At 47.4% G+C, this 26378-nt stretch overlaps 1 protein-coding gene across 1 annotated transcript; it reads left to right on the top strand.

The window, feature by feature from the left end:
* Window positions 1-612: 612 nt before the first annotated feature.
* ARPC2 (actin related protein 2/3 complex subunit 2) lies at window positions 613-24645 on the top strand (the record flags this gene model as incomplete). The annotated part of the gene is given in 9 exon segments (XM_034785670.1): window positions 613-647; window positions 1790-1902; window positions 4424-4469; window positions 5132-5318; window positions 5905-5998; window positions 11768-11894; window positions 16234-16334; window positions 17319-17419; window positions 24206-24645. Coding segments are annotated over 9 exon segments (829 nt in total), but the record flags the coding sequence as incomplete, so codon positions are not given.
* Between the last annotated feature and the right edge of the window lie 1733 nt (window positions 24646-26378).

The following is a 26378-nucleotide window of genomic DNA, read 5'->3' as shown; positions in this document are numbered from 1 at the left end:
CAATTTAAATTTATATGATGAAACACCCATTTGAAAAGCTTCCTGTTCTGTTCACCTACCAGGATCCACGCTTTGAGGAAGGGTCTTTCTGTGGCATCGCTAACACCTAAAGTACTGTAGTGGCCGCAGTTCCCTGCCATGCTTTACATGGTTATGATGATGTCCATGCTTGCCGGGGGGACCACTGACTCCGGAACTGTCATCTCGGGAGGCTAAAAATAAATAAGTTTTTTGTTTTCAAAATGCATTTCTTAGTAATGTTAAGGCTACGCACACATTGTGAATTGCTTAGGATCTCAGACTCCGATGCAGAATTCCGGTATCTATTAATAGACTATGAATAATATCATACTAAAATGGCAAGATTGTTTTCAAAAGCTGGGTCACAGTGAGAGTGATGGGGAGATGGCGAAGTACAGAACTCTTGTCAGTAACATCTTTCCTAATTGAATAGTATTAAGGAGTTATACAGTTGGGGCTTTCAGAAAAAGCCATTTCTCCTAATCAGAAATGTGGACATGTGGCTTTTTAAAACGAGTACACCAATGTTTCTGTGCAATTTTAAGAGGGCTGTGATTTGATTTTTGACATCCAATGTTTTCTATTCTTTAGGAACAAACCAGAGGCAGTAGAAGTAACATTTGCAGGTACGTTTCACAACATTTTCATCTCCTTTAAAAAAGTCAAGCTTGTCTGGCCTGACTGTCGCAATGTCTGGTGTACTCAAATTCGCCTAGCACCACATGGAGAGGTTTGTTTAATTGACAAACCTGCGCCTTTATGTGCATGTGCCACACAGTATATTTAGTAGGCATTCCTGTTGGCTGAATTATTTAAAGAACTGTGCTTGGAATTGGTTCAGCTCTTTTCTCCATCCATCCTCCTCACCTGATGCACTCGCCGATGACAATGAATTAAATGTCACAGCACTTATAAAGTGAATTAACTAAATGGTTGTAACTTGTTTCCCCTATGTGCCAGGATGTTTCATGCCCATAATGGCATGTGTAATGAGGTATGTAACACCCATCTGGATACAGCAGATAGGAGTCTGATTTAGGATGATAAGCACTCCAATGGCCAAGATAAACTGAAAGTCTGTTCCCTGTAGCTTAGTCTCCAATGAGATGGGATTTGATTTGAAAACTATAAGCGAGTATTCATTGTGCAGTTCAAATTTTAGATTCCAATGACCAGTTAGAGTTGTACTGCTCTGTGGAGAAACCCAGCTTAAACAGAGCTTTTAAATTAAACAAAACAGAGGCCATACAGCCCATTCTGCCTTCTGAACCAAAGCGGGGAGCCTAGAAAGAAAACTGCCCAGGGACTCTGCTACTGCACTGACCGCTTTCTGCTTAAGCGTGTCCTGCTGCTTTTCTGGGTTTCGAATTCCCCACATAGTGCAGTGTGTGTCAGACATGTGGGTGCTAATGGTAACCCTCAAGCTGAGTGGAGAGACAAAAGTTAACCATCCGAGAGAGCTCTTCATCTCAATATGCTTGTATGGATTAAGGATGTGGCACATTTGTCAGTGATAGTTGAAACAAGACTGGGCTAAACTTTAACTTGGGATACAAAGTTGTCAGGGATCCTTGTAGTCTTTGTTACTGATCTCCAGTATTCCTCATAACTTTCCTTAATTACAGACTACTGTGCTCGAGGGCCCAGTAATATGGGAGATCTTTATACCATACAGTTCCTATTTTGAAAAACGTTTACGTTATGCAATGCTTTGGAACGAAGAAATTACATGAGTTCCTAACCTCCCTCTCCGCTGCTTCTGTCCAAGATTTCGATGGAGTCCTTTATCATATTTCCAACCCCAATGGAGACAAGACGAAAGTGATGATCAGTATTTCTCTGAAATTCTACAAAGAGCTACAGGAACATGGTGCAGATGAGGTGAGTGGCTGCATTTCTGGTTTTCCCTTTCTTCCTGGGATTCTAGGCCCTGGTCCTGCACACGCTTTCTGTTGTGTGTACTTAACTTGACTACCGTGAGGGGTCCCACTGACTACAATGGATCAAGATACTACCGAGGCCCTGTGGGTTAGAAAAGTGTCTGTAAAGTTGCACCATGTAATAGACACTGTGTTACTCCCATCGCCAACACAGCGTGCACACAATTCTGGAAGAACAGGCTAAATTCTGTTCCTATCGATATTTGATAAGTTCCAGTTACGGAGCTTTTGTTTCTGATGAAAGCATGAGAGGTAGAAGAGCACAGCTGATTTTTCAGATTCCCCTAATGGCGTGTAGGGCACCGGCAGTTAGAAATATCCTCTTGTAAACTGAACTCACTTGCTAAGGAAGTCACAGTGTGAATAAATATGGAATCCCACAGTGTTGCTTTTCTTATTCTAACCACACTTTAAAGCAAATGGAAGGCTGCCTTTAACATGCACACGCCTTTATCTGCAGGCCGCACTGCCTCGTTCCGCTTTTGTAGCAGGTTTAGTTCCTGTTCAACTGTGCTTATGCTGCAGAGAGCCATTTATGGTAGAAAGAAAAGGCCTTTATGAACATCTGTGCGTTGTGGTTGGATCTTGAAGCAGGAAGTATGACTCAGTTCCTGAATTAGTTTTCAAATCTCCTCATGTTACCTAATGGGGTTCATGCTGCACATCTCAGCAGAGAGACATGCAGCACTTTACCTTTGGGTGTCTTCTGTTGGTTTTTCCTGTGAAAATAGGGGGAAATTGCTCATAACTCTTGGAGTTACTTACACATGACTGGAAAGTGTCTCAAACCTAGAGAATTGCAACAAGGGGAGAATTTGAATGGTCAAACAGTGCTCGAATAAGTACGATTATCTTGTTACTGCCTTCTATTGACATTAATATGAAAGTTCTGTGTAGACGCAGCTGGAGCATCATGTTCCATCTTCACCCAAAGAGCTATGTGGGATCTGTAGTCTCTGTGGGCTGCACTTCCATGTGGAAGGTTAGGGCCTCATTTTTGGCTCCCCCAATATAGATTCTCAGTGTATTTCTTCATTAGAGGGAGAATTAAAATATTTTTTAAAATACAAATATCCGTGTTGGTTTCCAAATCACTGACTAAATCCATCACGTGCTTGTACTTGGAAAGGACAATTCCATTTTAAAATAAAATCATTTAAATAATTAGTTTGTCTTTTGCACTGTGGAGAAGACTAGGTTTAGTGTCCCCCGCTGCAATTGATGGTCTCGCCAACATCCTCGACGGCATGAGGAGTGCAGAGTGGCTGTTCCCATCACAGCTTAAATATCTGCGTTGTCATCAGCCATTGCTAGAGAAATGTTGATCACTGGATGTGGGTGTTGGCATTCAAAAATCACTTAATCCTTGATGCAGAGTCCGTTAGCAGATGGGGTCAGATGAATGTCTGTTGTCTCCTGTCACACAGAATCAGGACCCCGCGCACTAGGTGGCATAATGGGACCAACTTCTGCAGCAGGCACCCCTAAATTCAGCTGCAGTGTTAATTTATTCTGTTGCTATGAAATGCTTCTCATGCCCAACTTCCTCACAGACATGCCCAGCTGCAGCTCATAGTTGAAAATAGTCATTGATGTGAAATTCAGCACCGATTACTTTTGAAGATAGGTTCTTTCGCTATGCTGTCTAGGTGGCTCAGTTCCTGGGATGTTATCCAAACGGCTTGGCACAGAACCTCCCTCCCCCAGCCCCATATGTGCCAGGGAATGGGGGCGAGGAAGGATTGGCTTGTAGCTGGCGTCAATGGGTAATCTCCCTCGCTCCTGCACTGTTCTTTAGCTTCTATGCTTCTGGTTCGCCCCTTCCTCTCTGGTTGCCCAGCCCCTGCTGCCTGACCCATGGAACCGCGGAAGGATCATGCATTGTAATCAGAGGAACTGCAGAGCAAGGTGTGGGTGCAGGCCGAGGAGATAGAAAACAAAAACAAAATGGTGAATTTTGCACCTTGGAATCACAACATCCCCAGAGCGCTACTTGAGATGAATGAGGCAGTTCACATCTCTTCGAGCTATTGTCTGCAGAGAGCCTGAAGCAGGCAGGTGTTACTGAATTGATTTAGGCTTGATTCAGGTTTTCAAGATTATCTCTGCCACCCTAAAGGCTAGACCTTTTTTAAAAGGAAAGTTTTGATTCTGGACAGCCATTCCGCACCAGAGTCCGTGGCTGAGGAACCATAGCCTACACGGGAGGCCTGTCCAGAGTATAGGTGGAAGCTAGTTCTGTAAAACATGGAAGCCTGAAACTAATTTTCAGTGAGGCCAGCCACCGGGTGGTTGAGGCTCTGCATGCGGAAGCCCATAATTTGGGGTTCTGGCTGAAGACCAGATGTGGCCTAAACCAGTGTCCAGATAGCTGATGAAAAAAGGGAGAAGGTGTTCGGGAAAAGAGCAGGATGTGCTGGAAGGGAAAGACTTACGCTGCCGATGTTTTGTCTGTTTCCTAGTTATTGAAGAGAGTGTATGGAAACTTCTTGGTAAACCCAGAAGCAGGTAAGCCTGAATATAATTCATTTTTTTTTTAAATGTGTGCAGACGGCAACGACGACTCTCTCGCTGCTTTATAAATGAGGTTCCGATGAGCACTGCGCTTTGACACAGTTGGGCTCTTAGTACAAATGAAAGGCATTTACAACAAACCAAAAAAAAAAAAATCAAGGTGGGCTGAGTACAGCAGGGCAGAGTTTGTTTGCAGCACAGACTATAATTCTTGATTCCACCCCCGAGAAAGCCTCCGTTCCTCACAATAGGGATTTTTGTTCTGTGTGATGAGACTGACAAGCATTTAATGAGATTCAGAAAACCATGGTTACTTGTAACTACCTCTCTTCCTACTCACTCATTACCAAATTTAGGAGCAGGAACTACAGAGCCATCGCTTCTGCCTTTGAGACGGGGAAAGAGCGCTTAATCTTACCATGGCCCCTCTCTGAGTTCGGTTAGATGGCCCCTCCCTCCTCTGGGTTAGAAAGTGTCACGCTGATATTAGTGGGGTCCCACGCCCTTTAGTGCTTCGGAAGGGGTGAGAAGGAGGAGACAACCTACAAGCTAATGTGGAGGGGTTTGCACAGTAGGATTTTGCCTCTGAAAGTGTCTAACGTCTCTTATTTAAGTAGGATTATAAACGTTAAAGATGGGTTAACCTCCCTTTCCAGGTTACAATGTCTCTTTGCTATATGACCTGGAGAACCTTCCTGCAGCCAAGGATTCCATTGTGCACCAAGCTGGCATGTTGAAGCGGAACTGCTTTGCCTCTGTCTTCGAGAAGTATTTCAAATGCCAGGAAGAGGGGAAGGATGGGGAGAAGAGAGCTGTCATCCATTACAGGGACGATGAGACGATGTAAGCATGCCGAGTGCATCCCCTGTCCTGCCGCTCCCAAAGCATTCATCAGCACAGGAAAGTTGTGCCTGGCAGTGTTTAAATCTGCTCCAGGTCTTTGTGTTCAAACGTGTAGGAAGTACTGTGGTAAGCCGTGAAGTCCCCAGTGTTTTATGCGTTGGCTTGCTTATCCTTCAGCCTGTCAGCGGTGTGTAGCTAAGATAACACTTGTCCATCTGACTGACAGAGGCTTAATACCAAATGACCTGTTAGTGACATCACCTTTTACTGTGCGGGACAATGGCGTTCGACACTCAAATGCTAGGCCTTGTCCCTGTGGAATGCTCAAGTTTCCAGGCCAAGGGGGGATTTGATATGTTCCAGCAGCTGTCCCTGCAAATGGCCAGTATTTCTTGCAATTACTACAGTTCACTCCATGGAGCCCATCTTGTGACTTATCACAAGAATACGCTGACACAGATCACCTGGTGGCTGTGCCTCATTCATCTGGGTTGTATGTGGAGCAGCAAACTGTTTTGCAAGCTGAGTGTGTGTTCCACATGTGAAGTTTTAAGCCTGTCCTCACAGTGGCTTGGTTTTCCTCCAGGTACGTTGAGTCAAAGAAGGACCGCGTCACGGTTGTGTTCAGCACAGTATTTAAGGATGACGATGACGTGGTGATTGGAAAGGTGTTCATGCAGGTATGGAACCTGAAGGACATTGAGTTGTTTATAGGTGTTTATAAATGGCATCATCCAGAAATCTACACACTTCTTCTAAAAGGAGAATCACTGAACAAGTAGATACTGAACTGAAGTGAGATCACTGGGGGCTTAATGCATGTAAATGCTTCACAGCAGCCTATTCTCTGTGGGACAGAACTCTACTGGATGGCCGTACCACGCTAATGAGCGTAGGCAGTATCTCTTCTAATCTGGTCTGTCGTGTTGGCGTCTTTAATTATTGAATTCCTTGCTGGCTTAACACAGTCGATCATATTACATATTTACGTAACTCCTTTCATCACAAAATACTTCAGCATACACACAATTCCACTGAAATGCAGCCACCCATGGTGTGGGTTTCAGCAGTAGCCGGCTAGAAGTCAGCACTGTGGGGGAAGGTTGAATTTTGGCAAAGGGCACCAGAGCAAACCTTTGTTGTTGTGGGAAATGCCCTGACGTCCCTTTGTACCTGTATAATAGACAGGACCATGCAAAAATGCATTATCTCTAAGCAGCTCTAGATCACAGTGCAGGGCTGGATTTAGGGGCAGGCGACCGCCTGGGGCGCTGGGCTCGGGGCGGGGGGGGGGGGGAAGAGGAGGGCTGTTTTTGTTAGCGACAAAAGGGAAAATAGAATGCTTGAAGTAAAATGTTTCAGGTATTCCATTACGTGGATTCGTTTTTCACTAACCTCCTAGAATGTTCTGGGCCTTTGTAGAATCTCGCGGAACGTTCCAGACATTCTGAGAACTACATTTTCCTTGAATCTCCTAGAATGTGGTCAGCCATGCCCTCGCGCGTTTATAAGGGGCAGGGTGTTGCCAGTCAGTCAGTAAGATACAAGAACAAAGTGAAGTGAGAGCCTAGTTGCGATATTGTGAACCTTGTTTTATTGTGTAATTCTGAAAGCTTAGAGGAAATGAATTTTTTCTTTGCTTATATATGGCATGAATAAATACAGATTTACAGATCATAGCATGCACATTTATTGTCTTGTATGACCAGAATAAATCATGCATGCAAGTCGTGCATCAAAGTCGTGAAATGGGCTACAAATGCAATAAAAATAAGGTATTGAAAAGTTTAATAAATGGGGGGGAGGAGTGTGCTGAAAATACTCCTTGCCTGGGGCGCCATTTTGTCTAGGGCCAGTCCTGCCTCAGTGGATCAGTGTTATGCTGCATTCAGGAATCAGGCTGTTTTCTTCTTTCTGCCAAGAATGAATCCTATTAAAGCATATAGCTTCTTTCAATAAAAGCATTGCTCAAGGGAATGCTATAGCCAACACAGTAGATATTAACAGCAAGGGGGAAGAAATACAAGCCAGCGTGGGAAAAGAATGGGTTAAGTCAGATGTATTCAAGTTGGCAGGGCCCGATGAAATTCATTCTAGGGTACTTCAGGAACTAGCTGCAGCAATCTCAGAGCCATTAGCAATTATCTTTGAGAACTCCTGGAGGACGGGTGAAGCGAGAGGACTGGAGAAGGGCAAACAAAATACCTGTCTGAAAAGGGGAACAAAGACGATCTGGGGAATTATAGACCAGTCAGCCGACCGTCGATATCTGGAAAGATACTGGAACAGTTTATTAATCCATTTGTAAGTAGCTAGAGTTTAATAGGGTTATAAGGACTAGCCAGCATGGATTTATCAAGAACAAATCATGCCAAACCAAGCTTATTTCCTTCTTTGACAGGGGCTCTGGCCTAGTGGCTGCGGGAAAGCAGTAGCCATGATTTATCTTGATTTTAATAAGGCTTTTGACACAGACCCACATGACATTGGGGGAGGGATAGCTCAGTGCTTTGAGCATTGGCCTGCTAACCCCAGGGTTGTGAGTTCAGTCCTTGAGGGGGCCACTTAGGGATCTGGGGCAAAATCCGTACTTGGTCCTTCTAGTGATGGCCGGGGCCTGGACTTGATGACCTTTTGGGGTCCCTTCCAGCTCTATGAGATAGGTATATCTCCATATATAGTCTCATCTAGAGAATGTGGTCTAGATGAAATTAGTATAAAATGGATACAAACTGGTTGTAAGACTGCCCTCGAAGCATAGTTATCAATGGTTTGTAATCAAACTGGGAGGGCGCATCTAGTGAGGTCCTGCAGGGTTTAGTCCTGGGTCTGGTAGTAGTCAGTATTTTTGTTACTGACTTGAGTAATGGAGTAGAGGATATGCTTATAAAATTGCAGACGACACCACGCTGGGAGGGGTTGCAAGCACTTTGGAGGACAGGATTAGAATTAAAAAGGAGCTTGACAAATTGGAGAATTGGTCAGAAGTCAACAAGAAAGACACATGCAAAGTACTTCACTTAGGAAGGAAACTCAAATGTAGAACTACAAAATGGAGAATAATTAGCTAGGCTGTAGTACTGCTGAAAAGGATGTGGGGATTATAGTGGATTACAAATTGAATACGAGTCAACTCTGTGATGCAATTCCAAAGAAAGGTTAATCTCATTCTGGGAAGTATTACTAAGCACGTCGTATGTAAGACATGGGAGGTCATTGTCCCATTCTGCTCAGCGCCGGGAGGCCTCAGCAGGAACACGGTGCCCAGTTCTGGCCATTGCACTTTAGGACAGATACGGATTAACTGGAGAAAGTCCCAAGGAGAGCAACAAAAATGATTAAAGGGCTAGAAAATCTGACCTATAACAAGAGGTTAGAAAAACTGGGCATGTTTAGTCTGGGAAAAAGATTGGGGGGGGGGGAGAGACCTGGTAAGTCTTCAAGTATATTAAGGGCTGTTCTAAAGAGGACAGTGATCAATTGTTCTCCGTGTCCACTGAAGGCAGGACAAGCAGTAATGGGTTTAATCTGCATCGGGGAGATTTAGGTTAGATATTAGGAAAGACTTTCTAACTAGAAGGGTAGTTAAGTTGTGGAATAGGCTTCAAAGGGAAGTGGTGGAAACTCCATCACTGTAGGTTTTTAAGAACAGATTGGACAAAACCCTGTTAAGGGTGGTCTGGGTTTACTTGGGCCTGCATCAGTGCGGGGGGGCTGCACTTTGACCTCTCAAGGTCCCTTCCAGCCCTATATTTCTGAAAGTCTCTAAATGTGTTCCACCTTAAAAACTGCCCTAGTCTGCACTAATAGGCTGTCTTAGGGGGTTGGGGTTTTTTTGGTATTGCTTGTGATGTGTTTGAAAAATTATAAATATGCCTAGAGCCTGGGATAAGTGCTTTTTCATATCAATCTTAAATACATTATTTGTAGACTATTTTTCCCATCGTAGTTGTCACTTAGCCAAACTAGAGTTCTTCTCTTCTTCTAATAAACAATGTGCAGGTTATGTAACTGCTGTCTGAGTTTGGCAGGCTGAGATTTCGTCCGTCTGACGTTCTGCCTGCACTTTCAGAACCCTTATCCAAACCACTTAAAAACAAACACTTTTGTCAATGCACCGGGACATTTTTCACACCACAGCCATTTGCCAGATATGTTTATCCATCCATGCCTATTATGCTGCCTGTCCATGCATTCTGGAAAAATCTGGGCAGCTGTTCTATAATGCGTCAGCAGGGGGTAGACTGCTTGGAGGACCTGTGTGTAGTGGCACAAGACATGTGGAGCAGTGCACTCTGGGAGGGAGGAGGACCAGCCAGTCTAGTCATACTGGCACAGCTAAGAGCCCTGTCCATATTGCAAAAAGAGTGCCAGACTGATGAGAACAGCTATGTGCCAGCTAGGGATGAAACCCAGCTAACGAGGATTAACCTTGTGATGGCTTAGTCTACAACTGAGATTCCAGCCTACAGCCGCGAGCACGTTCCAGAGAAAGGCGGATGTTGGCTTCTTAGCTCGCACTGCATGTCTGCCTCTCTGCTGAGGCATGAGTTAAGAGCAGAGGATCTGCTTCAAACATGAAATCCCCAGCATTTGTCAAAGTCCCCAACTTTAAGTGCACAGTGCTACCCTGCTTCTGGGGTCCCTGGATTGCAGCTTTGTGAAATGAGTGGAAACCCCGGAGTTAATAAAACAGGTTTGGGGCTGCAGTGAGCCTTCCAGGGGATGCTGCTCCAGACTCTCTACCTCTGAAGCGTCTAAAAACTTGCTGTTCAAGCCGCAAGAATTTCCACTCTGAGTCATGCTAACTTGTTCCTCTAGTTCTCGCCCTCCCTCTGCTCAGTTATGTAATGTGGCTGTGTCTAACATTAGCTACAACTGCTTTCCTTTCACGGAGAGAATTCCACCATTAACCAGTTCAGCCGGGGCGAAGCTCTTTGAACTCTTTTATCCATTGGCCTTAGCAGTCGGAAGTCAAAGTTGTAAAGTTTAATACAGGGAGATCCCAGTAAACTGCCCCAGTAGATTAATTAGTAACCTACCTGAACTCTTCCAGATCAGGGATGTGTGTAATTCTCCTTCCATTTCTAGAGCAAGGAACATGCTACGGGTATGGAGGGTGAAGGGTTCAGACACTGGAGACCATGCACAGCTGACAAAGGACAGCTGATAATAATCGCGTGATACATTTCATGTTGAGTTAGTGATGTGCACGTGCCTCACGTGAAAGGGTGAAGTTGCAAGTAGTGTGTATGTGGTTATTTAAGGAAAACAGCACTACATGGCCTGGAGTCCGGGTGCGGCCAGGAGGAAGGGCCCTCTCAGCCTGAAAAGGATGTCTGTAGGTCTTTCACACCTGTATATTCATGATATTAGAACTGTGGGACAAATCACTTCCTCGCTTATTTTATTTCAGGTTAGGATAGTGAAAAGGGCCCATATACAAGCCGTGAGCACATCACTAGGATCTATTCCCAAACTAATACATGTTTCAGTCAGGTCTTCTGCCAAGTAGCTGCTCTTCATACACCAGCCAGTACCCCCACTTCATGTCAAAGGGCACATGAAACAAATGTGTCCTGAAAGCTGACACATCTGGGCTATTTTGCAGGAGGGTAAGAGAGAGAGAGAGAGAGACTAGAACCCTGGGGTCCATATGGGGAAACATCCTGCCAGCAGCCTCCCATCTGTTATAACCTTAGGGGATTTTGCATTTTTGTAACCTGCAATTTATCACTAGTAGCATTTGGCTGGGTTTCACCTAGTTAGCGTTGGCTTAAGGCTTACAATTTCAATTAGTACCCATTCTTTCACATACTTCTCGTATTCTGCATGAAATGGGCCATTGCTGGCAGTTGACATTCTTAAATTCTCTTGGGTCCTAAAGAAGGAAACAGTTTTGCAATGAAATTGACGGTCAGAAGCAGCTCACCTAGAAAAGCACAAATGATCCTTGTTAGTGACTGATCTTTAGCCTCTCCTCCCATGGTATGATTTTAGGCCGTTTGTTTTGTGTGAAGTAGCATGCTTTCTACTCCGAAGCTTCCATGTTCCTGATCTGAGCTTGTGTTACTGTTGGTTAATTTGGCAGGGTTTTAATTTAATAAACAAAGCCCACATGAGGTTAGGAAATCTTTGGTGTAACAGGACTCTGATTCCACTGAACTAAATATTTCTTATCCCCTGTAAGGGAAAATCCTTGTTCACATTTTCAAAGGGAAGGTAGACGCATTAAAGTCAGCACTTTGAATGTCAAAGATTTTGGGTTCTAAAATCTGGTATGGAAAGGTGGGAGCTATGGGTGGGGAGTGAGGGGGCTTCGGAAGCCAGTGTTCATACTTCAAGCAGGATCGTTCGGCACTCCCATTGCAGGAGGCTGGGATTGCAGTGTGGATGCCCTCAGTCTCACACTTGAGTGAATTCATGTTGGTTTTGTCTTGTCTGCACAGGAATTTAAGGAAGGCCGCCGTGCCAGTCACACAGCTCCACAGGTGCTCTTCAGCCACAGGGAGCCCCCCCTCGAACTGAAAGACACGGACGCAGCAGTAGGTGACAACATTGGCTACATTACCTTTGGTAAGCTGGGCCCAGGAAGGGCAATTTATCCCTGTCTTCCTGTGTTCATTGCACAGAGCTGCTTCACGCTGTCTCATCACTTAAGACAGGGAGTGAAACAGTGAAACTCCTTGTGACATGGTTCTGCATATGGGATGTGGTACAGAGATTGACGCACCAGGTACCCGTCCCGCTGGGCAGTGAGTCTTACACTCATTCCAACCTAGGCAGCCTGTAAACTTTGGACAATTGTCTTGCTATATATCCGTAAAGTGCCATGCACGCAACTGGGGATGATAATCCCTATTGGACACGTGTTCTCAGCCTAAAACCATTGAATGGCCCTGCCAGGTGGACAGTCTGTGGCTCAAGACTGAAATAGGAATTCTGCAAGTTAAGACTGGTGCAGATTGGTCAGAGCAGCGTGGGAAAATGTTCAGAGCTTTTGTTCCACAATTCTTGGCTCTGGTGCATGCTGTTAATGTCACGTTGTCGTGGTGCATTTGGATCCAAATGCACCAGAACTTTATAGAAAGTAGTAGTAATGACAACAACCTGTCTGAATGTTTCTCAGTTGGGGCGGAGAGAGACAAATAGAATTCCTATAATTTTAAAAGATGTTTTGGGGGTAACAGAAGTCCATATCACATCTTCATCCGTCATCTCGTCTCTCCTGTCGATAAAAATAAATGACATCAATTTTCTGTGTTCAAAGTGTTCTTTGTTCTCTGTAACAGGAGATGAGGAAATAGAGAGGGGAAGGTTAATCATTCGATAATCCAGGTCATTAAGCATGTTAAATAATGGGAAAAATAGAAACAGATTCTTATGATTTGATGCATCATGTTATTTTGAAAATACAATTTCCGTTGATGACTAAGGGGGGATAGCTTTGAGTTATTCATTTGGGGGAAGATGTGCATATTTTTTGTATAATTTGTTTGGCCACAAATGTTCTGTTAGAGGCATGGTCTGAATGCACAGCTGGGACCTGGAACTTCCATTTTGGCTCTCCAACATTCTCTTTGGTCTTGGACAAACCATTAGAGCTCTGCTCCTAATTTTCATCTGTAAAGCAGAGATACTTGCTTGCCAGGGGGTGCTGAGAGGGTTAGTTAATATTTGCCAAGCACCACATGGGGCTAGATACTCCCCTGGAATAGTGTTCCCTTCAGCCCAGTTCTGTGCAACTTTGCCCATGAGTTAGGAGCTGTTAGTATCGGCTAGAGGTAGATATGGAAGCAGGCACTGTGCAGATTTCTCCCTGAGAGCTGTGCCAATTAATGCACCTGGTTCCCGAGCTGCAACATCCTCTGCTACACTTGTCCCAATCCTTTCCTGTGATGCTTGGACCCAGACTCTGATTTTTGTGCTGGGCAATATTACCCTGCGTGGATTAGACGGACCTCAGTGAGGACTGTTTTCCAAGGCTCCAGTGATAAAAATACTGAGGTGTTCACCAAGACCTAGATGTAGGCGTAGTGTACACCACACTAATAGGTATTATGCACATGGTATTAACATAATGTACGTTATGTATATGGCTGTTGGGAAGTTAACTGAATGATCAGGTTCTTCCCACAGTTCTGTTCACATGTGACGGGTATCTTCCAACACTTTGAAAAGCTGAAGTCAGCTTTGGCATTAGAAAACAGGAAACTTGTCAAAGCAAAGATGCACAAATATCTTGTGTCAAGGGAGTCACAGAATCCTAGAAGATCAGGGTTGGAAGGGACCTCGGGAGGTATCTAGTCCAACCGCCTGCTCAAAGCAAGAACAGCCCCAACTGAATCATCCCAGCCAGGGCTTTGTCAAGCCTGGCCTTAAAAACCTCTAAGGAAGGAGATTCCACCACCTCCCTAGGTAACCCATTCCACTGCTTCACCACCCTCCTAGTGAAAAAGTTTTTTCTAATACCCAGCCTAAACCTCCCCACTGCAACTTGAGACCATTGCTCCTTGTTCTGTCATCTGCCACCACTGAGAACAGTCTAGATCCATCCTCTTTGCAACCCCCCTTCAGATAGTTGAAAGCAGCTATCAAATCCCCCCTCACTCTTCTCTTCTGCAGACTAAACAATCCCAGTTCCCTCAGCCTCTCCTCATAAGTCATGTGCTCCAGCCCCCTGATCATTTTTGTTGCCCTCTGCTAGACTCTTTCCAATTTTTCCACATCCTTCTTGTAGTGTGGGGCCCAAAACTGGACACAGTACTCCAGATGAGGCCTCACCAGTGCCGGATAGAATCCTGTCATGGCTCATCAGCACTTGGGATGTAGTATTTGAAACGAGATAAGGGAAAGTTTAGGGCTGTAACTAGTATCAGAACAAAGAGAAGGAAGATGCAGAGTAGCGGGTTGGATTTTTCTTACGTTCAGAAAGTTTTGAAACTCTTTGTAAAGCCAGGCTATAAATATAGCTAGTTTAACTGTGTATTTCCAAAGCGGGCTTGTGGGGTAAGGTGACCGTGTTATGAGATGAGAATTGCTTTCCAGAAGGAGGGTATTTGTCTCCTTTTCGCATGGGACTATTTTGTCTTTTGGCAATAAATTTGGTTAAGTTTGGTTATTTAGTCTCTTGAATGTTTTTAAGAATGAACCACAAGTGTAATTAACGATTGGCTACACCTTTTAGTCAATAGCTGAAAAGGGGACTAAAGGGGGTTAGTCCATTAAGGCTTTTCCCTTCCGAACCCCCTTTCTTGCACTCATTTGAGAGTAGAACACAAACATGCTGCTTCTTCCCTTTGCTGAATAAAGCGAAGTTCGGGACTGGTGGGGTGTTGCTGTGCCTGTCTGTACAAGAGCCCTGAGCTAAGATTCATATCTCAGAGACATCAGGCAACTCATGGGCAATATGGGAGCACAATGCAATAGCAGATCTTAGGGTACGTCTACACTACCCGCCAGATTGACGGGTAGCGATTGATCTATCGGGGATCAGTTTATCGCGTCTAGTGTAGATGCAGTAAAATCGATCCCCGCTCGCTCTGCCATCGACTCCGGAACTCCACCACGGCGAGAGGCGGAAGCGGAGTCGACGGGGGAGCGGTAGCGGTCGACTTGCCGACTTCAGCTACGCTATTCACATAGCTAAAGTTGCGTATCTTAGGTCGACACCCCTCCTCACCCCCGCCCTTCCCCCCCCAGTGTAGACCTAGCCTTAAACCATGCACGAGCTCTGCAACTCGCTTTAGGTCACAGGCTTTGTGTGTGAGCAGCTCCTTTTCAATGTCCGATTTAGCTGCCCCTTTGTGAGATTAGCCCCATGCCAGAGGCCTGTCGGTCCTTGGAAAGGTAGTTGCGTTGTTCCCACAAAATAACAGCCCTTGGAGCTGTGCATGCTGGCCACTCACAGTTGGCGCCTTGCTTCCTGGGCCAGCGTAACTAATAGCACTTGGCTTGTCCAGCAAGCGGACAGGCCGCGTGGCAGTGCCGAGCCCTGCCTTCTCTGAAGGGCGCTTCTGTTTGTACTGTGGCAGAAGGATGCAAAATTTCATCCTGGACAGTTATTTTCCTCCGGATGCCTCGGGATTTTAGCAGATTATGTTCAGCTGGTGACAGGGCATTCAGCAGCATCTGGATGGCTTCCCAAGGTGCTGTCTAAGTGTATGTCTCTGCTCTGTCAGCTTGGAGCTGGGGATGGGGTGATTGGCAGGGGGCACGGTCTGGCGATGAGCAAGGGTCATGTCAAAGGGTAAAACTCTGACATGAATACAGTATTGATTTGCCATGTAAAATCACACCACCTCTCACTGGCCTCTTAAATCTTCATGGTGATGAGGTTTTCTCTGTGCATTAGATCAGGAAGAAGATTTCTGCTCTGTCATTAGTAGAAAATGTGTCTGGGGTCTTTGTTACTAGTTTAGAAGAGACAGGCAGGATTAGGTTTCTTTCCATGTTTCATTCACTGAACAGTCCAGTTTTTCGTTCATTTTGCCTCTCTGCCCTCTTAAGGTATCTGTTGAAAGACATTCCTCTAGTTTAGGAAAAGTGAATGAAAAGTACTTTTCACGGGTACAATGATGTGATTGTCGTCAGATTGTTAACTCCAATCACCTCTGTCATCCAGACTGTATCCGATCGTACAGATGTCAGTGTTGCGAATATTGGAGAAGTGCTGTTAAGCCTTGTGTTAAAATTCCAAGTGTCATTCAGTCATATGGTGCAGGCAAGGGCTCTTTCATAGACCTCTTGAGCATTAAGGCTCATGTATTCAAACAGCTCTTCAGTAGCTGTTCATATCCGATAGACACGGATGTGTCTGCCTCTGTCACTCGAATAGGCATGAGGCACTCTTTCTAGCTGGTGCTCAGCCTTGGTTGGAAATAAAACTCCTTGCACTACTGTTTTATCTTTCCAGTGCTGTTCCCCCGCCACACCAACACCGCTGCCAGGGACAACACCATCAACCTGATCCACACGTTCCGGGACTACCTGCACTATCACATCAAATGCTCCAAGGTACAGAAGGGCAGCTAAAGAAGGGACTGTGCTGATTTCGTGTAACGCTGTGTTCTGGAGGCGGGGGGAGATAAACATTCCGAGGAGGGTTTTAAATGCAGAATTCATCTTGGCCTCTCTGCTTCATGTGCTTCCAACGCCAAGAACACCCTGTGTAGCCCTTTGGAAATGCCAAGTGCTATGTACGTGCCAAGCACTGTTCTCCCTGAATGTGAAAATGAATCTACCCTCTTTTTTGGTTCTGTCTGTGAGGCAGCATTGCAGGTCATTCCATCGTACATGGTGGGATTTGCCCCCAAACTCTACCAGTGCTCACTCCCACCTGTTTGCAGGAAATAGGAATTGCCACTCTAGGGAGACTAGTGGGACATCGACTCTGGGATCTGGACTTGACAAGGGCCAGCGTTGGGCGCATCAGAGGACAGCATAAGCCCCATTCCCAGGCCTAATTCACCCGTCATTGCCACACTAGTGAACGTACGAGTCACACTAGTGAACTATTCTGGTGTTGGGATTTGTAGTACTCTAGCGCCTAGAAGCCCCAATCAGGGACCGGGACCCCACTGTGTTAGGTGCTGTACAAACAGAACAAAAAGACGGGTTCTGTGCCAACGAGCTTACAATCGAAGTATAAGAGACAACAGATGAATACAGACTGGGGGAGGGGGAATGGACATTTGTGCAGCAACGTACCATTTCTTCAGGATCCCTGTCCATCGGGTGGTTCTACCAGAGAGTCCAGTGTAAGACCCGCTGTCCTCTTGGGGAGTCACCCCCATGACCAAGAGCCAGCCCCTAGACCCAGAAGAGGATCTCAGTCCCAGATCGCCCACTGGGGTAGTATGTTCTGCTGGTATTCACGCTCCACCCCTCATGCCAGCCCTAGGGATTTCAGAGTTTAGCCCTGTTAGGGTGATAACTGATATTTGAAAACCAAAGTGTGTGGATGGAACGTTCAGCCGTTTGTTTTGTAATGCAACGCAGGCCTATATTCACACGCGCATGAGGGCAAAAACGTCCGATTTCCTCAAGGTGCTGAACCGTGCCCGTCCAGACGCGGAGAAAAAGGAAATGAAAACAATCACGTGAGTATCAAAGCCGGGACCCTTGGGCCTGTAAGAGTCTCGTGAACACAGAGCATGCTCCGTTATTGTCACAGCCAGTACAACGTGTGTTGGGGAGGTTCTCACTAGCTGGGCGTGGTGCGCGCACGTTGGAAAGGCAATCCTAGTGAGTAACCACTGTTCTAAAATGGAGTAGAATTCTTTTGTCCTGAGCCCCAGAAGCCCTGGGAAGAGGGCAGTAGAATAGAGAACCTTATGTTGTTCTTTAACAAGCTCCGGTTATTTAAAGGCTTCTGCTGTCTGACCTTCTCTTCGTTTAATAATCCAGGTTATTTGTAAAGCGCACTCTGCCTTTCCCAAGAGGGCATTTTCTCGATTCTGAAAGGGGTAGATCTGGGGTGGTAGAGGGCAGCAGACACGGAAGCATTTTGATACCTCTGTATACAGCATCTTTTGTACGAAGGGCATTGCTGAGGTGCGCAGTGCTGGGCTAGCGTGGCTCTGCTGTCAGAGTTTTTGCAGTCTAGTCTAACACGCACTCCAGGGCCTTTCCCTCACAGCGTGAAAGTGCGTTGATTCTCCAGATTGCGAGGTTGGCTTTGTACCGAGAATTAAAAACTTGTTAAATTAAACGCAACTTTCTCCATATTTAAGGACAAAATAGAAACTTTGAGGAAAGGCTGACGGCTCATCCTTAACGCTGTCAGCCTTAAGGCAGAAGATGTCAGCTTAACTTTGAATGTCCTACCTCTGGCTGGATACTCTCGCATTTCAGCATCTCCCTTCACAACCCATCAGTACAGCTCGTCCGGGCTCCACTCAAGTGTGGACTAGGCACATGCACAGTTTACAAACCTGATGAAAAGTATTCACGGGTCAGCCCGTCCCAGGCTAAGAGGTTGGCTCAAGCGTTCACTGTTAACTAAGGGATCTAACTGCAGACTAGTTAGTAAATGTCACCTTTAACTCCGCACGGAACCCACGCTCAAATCCCAGAGTGGCAGACTACATTTGAAAAGCAAACTCGCTTTCAGGTCGTTAGACAGGATCTTCCCTCCTGGCGGGAGCCTTGGGAGAGAGGAGCGTGTCTGGAGAACCCAAGGCTGGATTTCCCTTACACCGACTCTGTGGTCTTGGACAAGTGAAATTGTTGCTCTGCCTCTGTTCCCGTTTCTGGGAAATGGTGGTGCCGATACCCGCCGCCATCCCCAGGAGGTGGAGGATGTCTGCAAGCGCGCTGAGCATTGAACGCACGGTTGATTTTAGCAATTGCATTATGTGCTGCTGCCCTGTGAGCAAAAGCGAATCCCAGAAAATCAAACCGTGAGAACTAGCCGTTAGCGTACGATGCGACAGTGTACATATGAGTCTGTCATTCAGACAAGAAGGGCTGGAGCATCAGGGCGTAATCCGGTGGCAGGCTCTTGTAAGGGTGCAGCTGTCGCTGTTTGCAGGTGCTGCACTAGTCCTCTCCCCAGCTAATCCTGGAACCTCTGAGGGGGGAGGGTCATCCTGGAGAACTGGGAAAGGCTGACCTGCCTGCAGTTCAGGTAAAGCCCAACACCTGGGCTATTCCGCATGTGAATGCCACTTAACTGCCTGTTTTCAAGGGAAATAAAGGCTCTTATCTCACACCTGGCTAGTCCGGATGATGGGGAAAAGCTAAAATGTCTGTCTGCCTCCATTTAAACAGGTACTTCTGGTCTTGGCTGACCTCAGGAAGTACCTTTAACTGCCTCCTCTTCTGTCCCAGCTCCCGCTGGAGTGGTTTCCTGGCGGGTCTGTTGTGCTGTTACAGAGTAGGCAGTTTGGGAGCTCAGTCCTAGCGCATGGAGGGTTGTGTTCATTGGCTCCGAAGGGAAGGGTTTCAAGCAGTTCTGTAACTAAGTGCCGGGGAAGCGTCTCACCTGTGTTTTCGGTGATGATCAGTACGTTTAGTCCTCGCAGGGCTGGAGTTCAGATCTCCTTAGTTAGTTTAAACTCCGCGTTAGGGCCCTAAAGAGAATCAGCTAGGATGTCTCGCCCGTTTCCAGAAGCGTATTCACTTCCTCTGTTAATATGGGATAGCCGGCGGTCACGGCTTACTGCCTCTCCCCCTAGATAGGGTGGACTGGCCAAATCCGGATTGAGGCTGTTGGAAGGGCACAGAGAAACCACCCAGCAATTCTCAGCTGGACTAGGCCTGTTGATGAGGAAGACATTGGCATCCATCACTGAGCCCTTCAGACACAGAGGGGGAACAGGGTTGTCCGTTTCTGTGAAATGGGGGTGGTGCGGAGGGCGGGGCAGACGGTGAGCATGGGAGCTGGGGGGGTTGAGTGAGCTATGGAGGCTTGGATACAAGAACATAACCCCGATGGAGGGGCGGATTAAGATGAGCTCATATCTCATTCGCTTATTTCCCCCCTTGCTTCTTGTTCGCAGGAGCCTCTTCCATGCCAGACAGTTGGCTGGTGACTCACTTCAGCAGGCAGAGTCCCGCACAGGTGTCCTGGTCCAGAGGCTGACAGGCAGAGCAGTTGAGGCCAAGAGATGAAACAGCAGATAGGTACAGCAGAAAGGCAGCAGGCTCTGTCTTCCTGCCGGCAATCAGTCCTTTTAAGGACTAGTCAGGAAAGCTGAGGGTTTGTAAGTAGATAGTACCAAATTGCCTGTAATGCTCCATTTACTGTTCTAATGCAACTTGCTTATCTAGCAGGATGACTGGACAGGAACTGACTGGTAACTGGCATGAGCAGCAGGTTAGTCTGGTGCCAGCTGTCACGGCATCTCTCCTCACAAGTCGGGAGAAATGCCTTGGGGGGGCGTTTCACAGGTCACATGCAGTGCTGTCACAGAGAACTGTCCCTAAGGCACATATTGCTATGGTGAGCTTTGGGGCCAGCCAGTCAGTGGTATGTGAGAGAACCCGGAGATGGACAGAGCTTGGCAGGGTGTAGCAGACAATGAAGCTCTGAAACAGGGTCGTGTGCTGTAAGTGGAGTTAAAGACGGGAGGGGTTCTGGGCAGGGACCCTCAGCCTTATCCAGGGTCCCTGAGCACATCTTAGTGGCTGAGAAAGTGATCAGTGCCTCTCCCGTCTCTTAAAGTGACATCGCTGGCTATGACTCGTACTTTGAAAAGCAGTGTATCAAATCTCGGGGGCTGGTGGAAATGGTGCGAAAATGAGGGGGAGGGTTTAATCTAATTGATTTAACACTATTTGCGCTCTGTTCCCACTTTGCACTTCACTCAGCTGGGGCTGTGAAAATAGACATGTCAGTTTCCCCATATCGCTGGTCCGCAATGAGTGACTATTTTCGGGAGTGTTTAAAGTCCAGTGGGGCTGGAATTTCCGTTGAGCCTGGTAGAATATCTTCAGAAGCCAGATTTTGGGCGCGATGCAAATGCTGTGTGTCCATTGAAGCACCTGGAGTAAGAGGCCCCTCTGCAGAAGTGGATTGTTCCAGCTAGAGGAGTGATATTTGGTGGGGCCTTAGAAGTGGCTCAGCCTTGCAAGGGGTCTTGCCAAGGAAACGCTCAGGTTTGTGTGTGCGTAGGTGTGTGGAACAGCGGGAAGGAACAAAAGAACCACAGACAGAAATGTTGCATCCCTAGAGAGATGATAGTGCAAGTCCCAGCAGGCTTTCAAGACAGCCCTCTATGCGCTCTGTGTTCAGGCTGTAGCTGGCTTTATTGAAAAGGATCCGGGCTCGTTTTTAATCCAGTATTGCCCACTGCTAATGGTGGTGTTTTAGGGCCACCCTTCTCAGCCTCTTTCTGCATGCCCGTCGGCAGCAGTGAATAGCTTAAAGCCTCTGCCATGGAGCTGCGGTGTCAAGCGCTGATTCATTTTGAGTTAACTATTTGCACTGGGGAAATTCCAGCGGCCAGGAGCAGGATCCGGGGGGTTTAATATGCTATAAAATTCTCTCCTCTTACAAAACGGTTCTGTGCTGTGGGGACTGCCTGGGGGAGGGCAGAACTGCTTGGTCCCAGCACCAACTAACTGCGGGTGTTTCTGTGTTCATTCTCCAGAAGGTGGTTGGTGCATTTCTGAGAGGAGCTTTGCAACAGCTGGGGCATGGACAGTGATTTTTAAAAAGCTCCTCCCATCTGTCCAGTGCATTGAAGCCTCTTAGGGGTATAGCTACACAGCAATGTAAGCCCAGGCTCAAACCTAACCTCCCCTCCCCTCTCCCCCCTTGCATCCACACACCAATTGTGTTAACCTAGGGCTCGAACTTAGGGTCCCAGGACCCAGCGGGGCTGGAGGGTCCGAGTCCATGTTAACTTGGGACCTAAGGTCCAAACCCTATTGCTTTTCTGTGTGCGCGCAGCCCCGGCTTGACTTGGGTCCCAGAATTCAGAGAATCATAGAAGATTAGGGCTGAAGAGACCTCAGGAGGTATCTAGTCCAACCCCCTGCTCAAAGCAGGACCAACCCCAACTAAATCATCCCAGCCAGGGCTTTGTCAAGTCGGGCCTTAAACACCTTTAAGGATGGAGATTCCACCACCTCCCTAGATAACCCATTCCAGTGCTCCAATTCCTCCGGTTGTATCCCTGAGTTCCTTGGGGCAACTTCCTTAGTCCTCTCCATGCTAACAGTCTGTGATACAATCTATTGCACTTGCTTACAAATGGAAACCACACCTCTCTTTGCAAAGATAACAGCTGAGATCAGCATTAACCCATTGCCTGCTGAACACAAGTCTTCAAGCATGCTACCAGAGAGCCTGCGGGGCTTTCAGTGGATCAGAAGAAACTTTTTGCCAAGAGAGCTGCTTCCAGGTCACAAGAGCACAGCCAGATGCGGGTGTGTGCTGCCCTGCAGGGAGGGGGAGCAGCAGAACTCCCTGCTCAGCATGGCTGTGGGAGGATGACCCCCAACACTTTGGCTGCACCTGCTCCCTGGAGCTGTGTATGCAGAGCTGCCCAGCCAGCATGCACTGCTAGGGTGGTGAGTGGGAGCTAGCCCCAAAATTCCCCACATCCTCCCAGGGATCCCTTATCTCTTCCTACTGGGGAGTGGCGGGTGCAGGAATAAGGGATCCCAGGGAATGGTGGATTAGCCACTGTGCCGGGGGTGGGGGGGTGAGGAAGGGGGAAGAAAGGGGCATGCCCTGCTCTGCCTGCCCGCCTGCCTGGCGCTCCCCGACCCTGCTCCCCAGCAGCAGTGCTGGATGGGGGGGCAGGACAAGCCCCTGTGCCTCGACCCCCATTGCCCCAACAAGAACACTTGCTCTGGCCCAGGGCCCCACAAAACCGTAATCTGCCTCTGATCTTGGGGGGTGCTGGAGCACACTGCACCCCAAGCCCAGGGGATGCACTTCACCGCTCTGCAGCCAGGCTGGGGTGTGCAGGTGTTTTTTCTCTGAAACCTACAGTTTGTCAAACTTCAAAACAAAAAGGCAAAAATAAATAAAAAAACCAACCAATCAAAAACCCCTTCATTGAACAACCCATTTTAAACATTCAGAATTGCAAAGGTTCAGTTTAATCGGCTGATGGCCCTGGAGACTGATGTCCTGATTAGCCTCGGGTGCCCCTGGGCATTTTCCCGCCAGGATGACTCAGCCTGGAGCTGGTAAGGCCAGTTCTCCAATCAGTTCACTATAAAGCCTCCCCAGACCGCAGTCGTTCTACGGGGACAGCCACCAAAGGCGCTAATTACACTGTTTATGAACTCGCGCTCCTTCCAGCACCTGAGTCCCATCGGTAGCACTGTCGCAGGCTGTGGGCAGTAGAGTTTTCCCACAGTGCAACACTAGGGCTAGTTCAGGGGTTCTCAAACTGGGGGGTCAGGACTCCTCGTGGTCACAAGGTTATTACAAAGGGGGTCGCGAGCTGTCAGCCTCCACCCCAAACCCCGCTTTGCCTCCAGCACTTATAATGGTGTTAAATGTATTAAACAGTGTTCTTAACTGATAAGGGGGGTTGCACTCAGAGACTTGCTATGTGAAAGGGGTCACCGGTACATGTGAGGACGCAAAGTAAGTCGATCTAAGATACATCGACTGGGCTAGAGTGTTGACACAGAGGCCGAGGGGTGCTACGCACTCTGGGATAAGGTTACTTTGGCCTGGTCTACACGGGGGGTGGGGGATTGACCTAAGATACGCAACTTCAGCTACAAGAATAGCATAGCTGAAGTCGATGTATCTTAGATCGACTTACTTTGCGTCCTCACGGCGTGGGGTCGACTGCCGCTGCTCCCCAGTCGACTCCGCTTCCATCTCTCGCCACGGTGGAGTACAGGAGTCGACGGCAGAGCGATCGGGGATCGATTTCTTGCGTCTACACTAGATGTGATAAATCGATCCCTGATGGATCGATCACTACCCGCCGATCCGGGTAGTGTAGACGTACCCTTTGACTCAGGTCTGCGCACTGCAGTGTGGAGACCAGAGCCCCAGATTTGAGCCTGAGTCGGAAAATACTTAGCCCAGGGTTAAAATGTGCATGTGCCTGTAGTCTAGGCATCTTCCCCTCCTGCCACTCACTCACACTTCAGTCCCTTCATTGGCTTCTGCTCCTTGTCCTCCTCTTCCAGGCCTTCCATAACCATGACCTCGTATCTCTGCTCTCATTTCCTTCCGTGCTCCGTGCAGTTCCCTCCCTCTCCTCTTTCCCCTCTTGGTGGGAACAGCCTCCCGTGCACTCCCCCAAATCCTCTCCACAGCCTCCCTTCCCCAAAGGGCATTGTCTCGCCTGGATTGAAAGGGAGCAGAGTCAATGTCAATGCAGGACTCTACTGGGACTGAGTCATGTGTGGGGATACTTGGTAAGAGAATACCCCTAATATTGCCCTTCTGCTCCTTACAGGGGGAAGACGTTCTCATCCCGTTAACGCATGGGGTGTGGCGGAGGCCGCCGCTGAAGACAGAAGGCTGGAGCACTTGCTACTTGATAATCGTAGCTTTTAATGTTGCACCTCTCTGGGCTCTTACGGAATACAACCAATCGGGTTCTGTTTTGTACAAGTTTGGGAAGTAATCTGCGGAAACAAGCTGTGCTTGCAAGGACTTACTAGTTCAAAAACAAACCAACCTTAATTCCATTTTGATCAGTTTAATTTCTTTTCTTTTTCTTTTTTCTTTTCCAGCTGTTTTGCTTTGCAATATGTTACTGGTAATGAGTTGCAGTATTTCTTATGAGAATAATGCAATATTAACTTGTTTTCTTCTGAGTATTTGAGTTCAAAACTCCTGTATCTGAAGAAATACTGTTGGGGTTCATTAATAAAGGAGATCTTTCTATCTTAACAGCTTGTGAGAGTTTGGATTGTTATAGAAAGTAGACCTGGAAAAGCCCTATGATGTCCCACTTAGCACGTCCCAGTGATAACATAGGAGTGTTCTCTGCGTCCTGGACAGAATGTAGGTTGAACAAGCATTTCTGGTGTAAGCACTTTCACTTGCTTGCAACCTCTTCAATCTTTTGGGCTGAAATTGGGCAAGGTCAGGCTCAGCCCAGGAGCGAATGTTTTCCAGAGCTCAACCAAAGATGGGTTTGATTTTGAAAAATGGAGGCAAAAGTATTTTCTCCACTGTCATGTGAAATGTGATCCTTGATCAGCTGTGGTACCACAGCTAACGGTGCTGAAACATTAACTGCTGCCAGGGGATAGCTCTATAGTGCCTACTGCCCTTGTGAAAATGGCCTGATGTGTGAAAAGTGAATGGTGTAAACCCTCTGCACACGCTCACTAATACAGTGTGGTCCCTTCCTGCTCTGTGCCGCTGCCCTCTGTGCACTTGGGTGTAGCTTAGGACAATGTAAAGGGAGCCCTGACTCCAGCATGATGTAGAAAAGTGTGCAGAATTGTGGCCAGGACTCCTGCCTTTGTGGTGATCCCTGCGGTGTGCGTGGTTCACTGTTGCCAGTTGCAGATGCAGGAACATCTCTACCTTCATTTCTTTTTAAAAAAACTAGGCAATTCCATTTAAACAACACAGTGAAGGAGGAAGGCAGGTCGGCCATGCTAGGTAAGGTTACTGGGGCAGTCCACTGGCTACTGTCATAGGTGCTCTGTGTTACTTCACACCACCTCTCTCCATAGCACCTTGGATTGCCCTAAGCCCCTGGCTATCCCTCCACTTCCACCCTTCTGTTACATTCAGGTGGAGGGAAATATCAGGACAGTACCGAGGAGATAAACCAAGAATATTCCCTGCAGGCTAAGCCTTCTGAAGAAGACCTCTTGTAGCAGTGTTGGCCTCGGGCTTATCTGATCCCAGCTCTCCCCTCTGTGTGTGGAGCTACGGTTTGTTCTCATTCCGTTCATTTTAACAGCACCTAGGAGCCTGTCCCATTACAGGTTGTCCTTGTAAGCCGCCTGCGAGGGTCACCGGGTCAGGTACTGTGTGTTACAGTGTGCGTTTGATTCACGGCTAGAGTGCCAAGGTGCTCGGCTAATAGAATAGGAAGGCAGATCTGCACAGGAAGGAACAGCAGGCCGTGCATGGGGGACCGTGGGAGCAGCCTATGCAAATAGGGCATCAAAGCTGGGCACATGTAAGTGTCAGCTACGTGGAAGGGCAGAGCCTGAAACAGTCTGGGCCTGTTGTCTTATACTGGCTATTCCCCACAGCAGTCATGCCACTGCTTGTACTGGGCAGGCCAGGGAAAGCCAGCAGCCCCCGGCCTAGAGGAATGCCTTCACTTTTCAGTCCTCTGGGGGCCTTTTCCTGTCACTGGACAAATAAAAGGTGAGTGATTGAAGACTCCCTGGGCAGGGGAAGGGTTGGGGTCCAGCCCGGGAGTAGGATAATGCACCTGTGGGAGCCACTGAAGACCCAGAGGGTGACTTGGTGTACAGTAAGAAACCCCTCCATGACCTGAGAAGGTGGAGAGTGGGATCACCTCACTGTTAAAGGTTGTACTTCTCTTCCTTGCTAACCCCCAACTGTAAGGTACCAGTTCCCATCTGCACAGCCTCTGGTGCCCATAGTGCTCCAGCATCTCTTGCGGGGGAGACACTTATTTAATGTTCAGG

The sequence above is a fragment of the Trachemys scripta genome, chromosome 11 (genome assembly GCF_013100865.1).
Source record: "Trachemys scripta elegans isolate TJP31775 chromosome 11, CAS_Tse_1.0, whole genome shotgun sequence".
NCBI lineage: Eukaryota > Metazoa > Chordata > Testudines > Emydidae > Trachemys > Trachemys scripta.
This window is presented reverse-complemented; position numbering and strand designations above follow the sequence as displayed.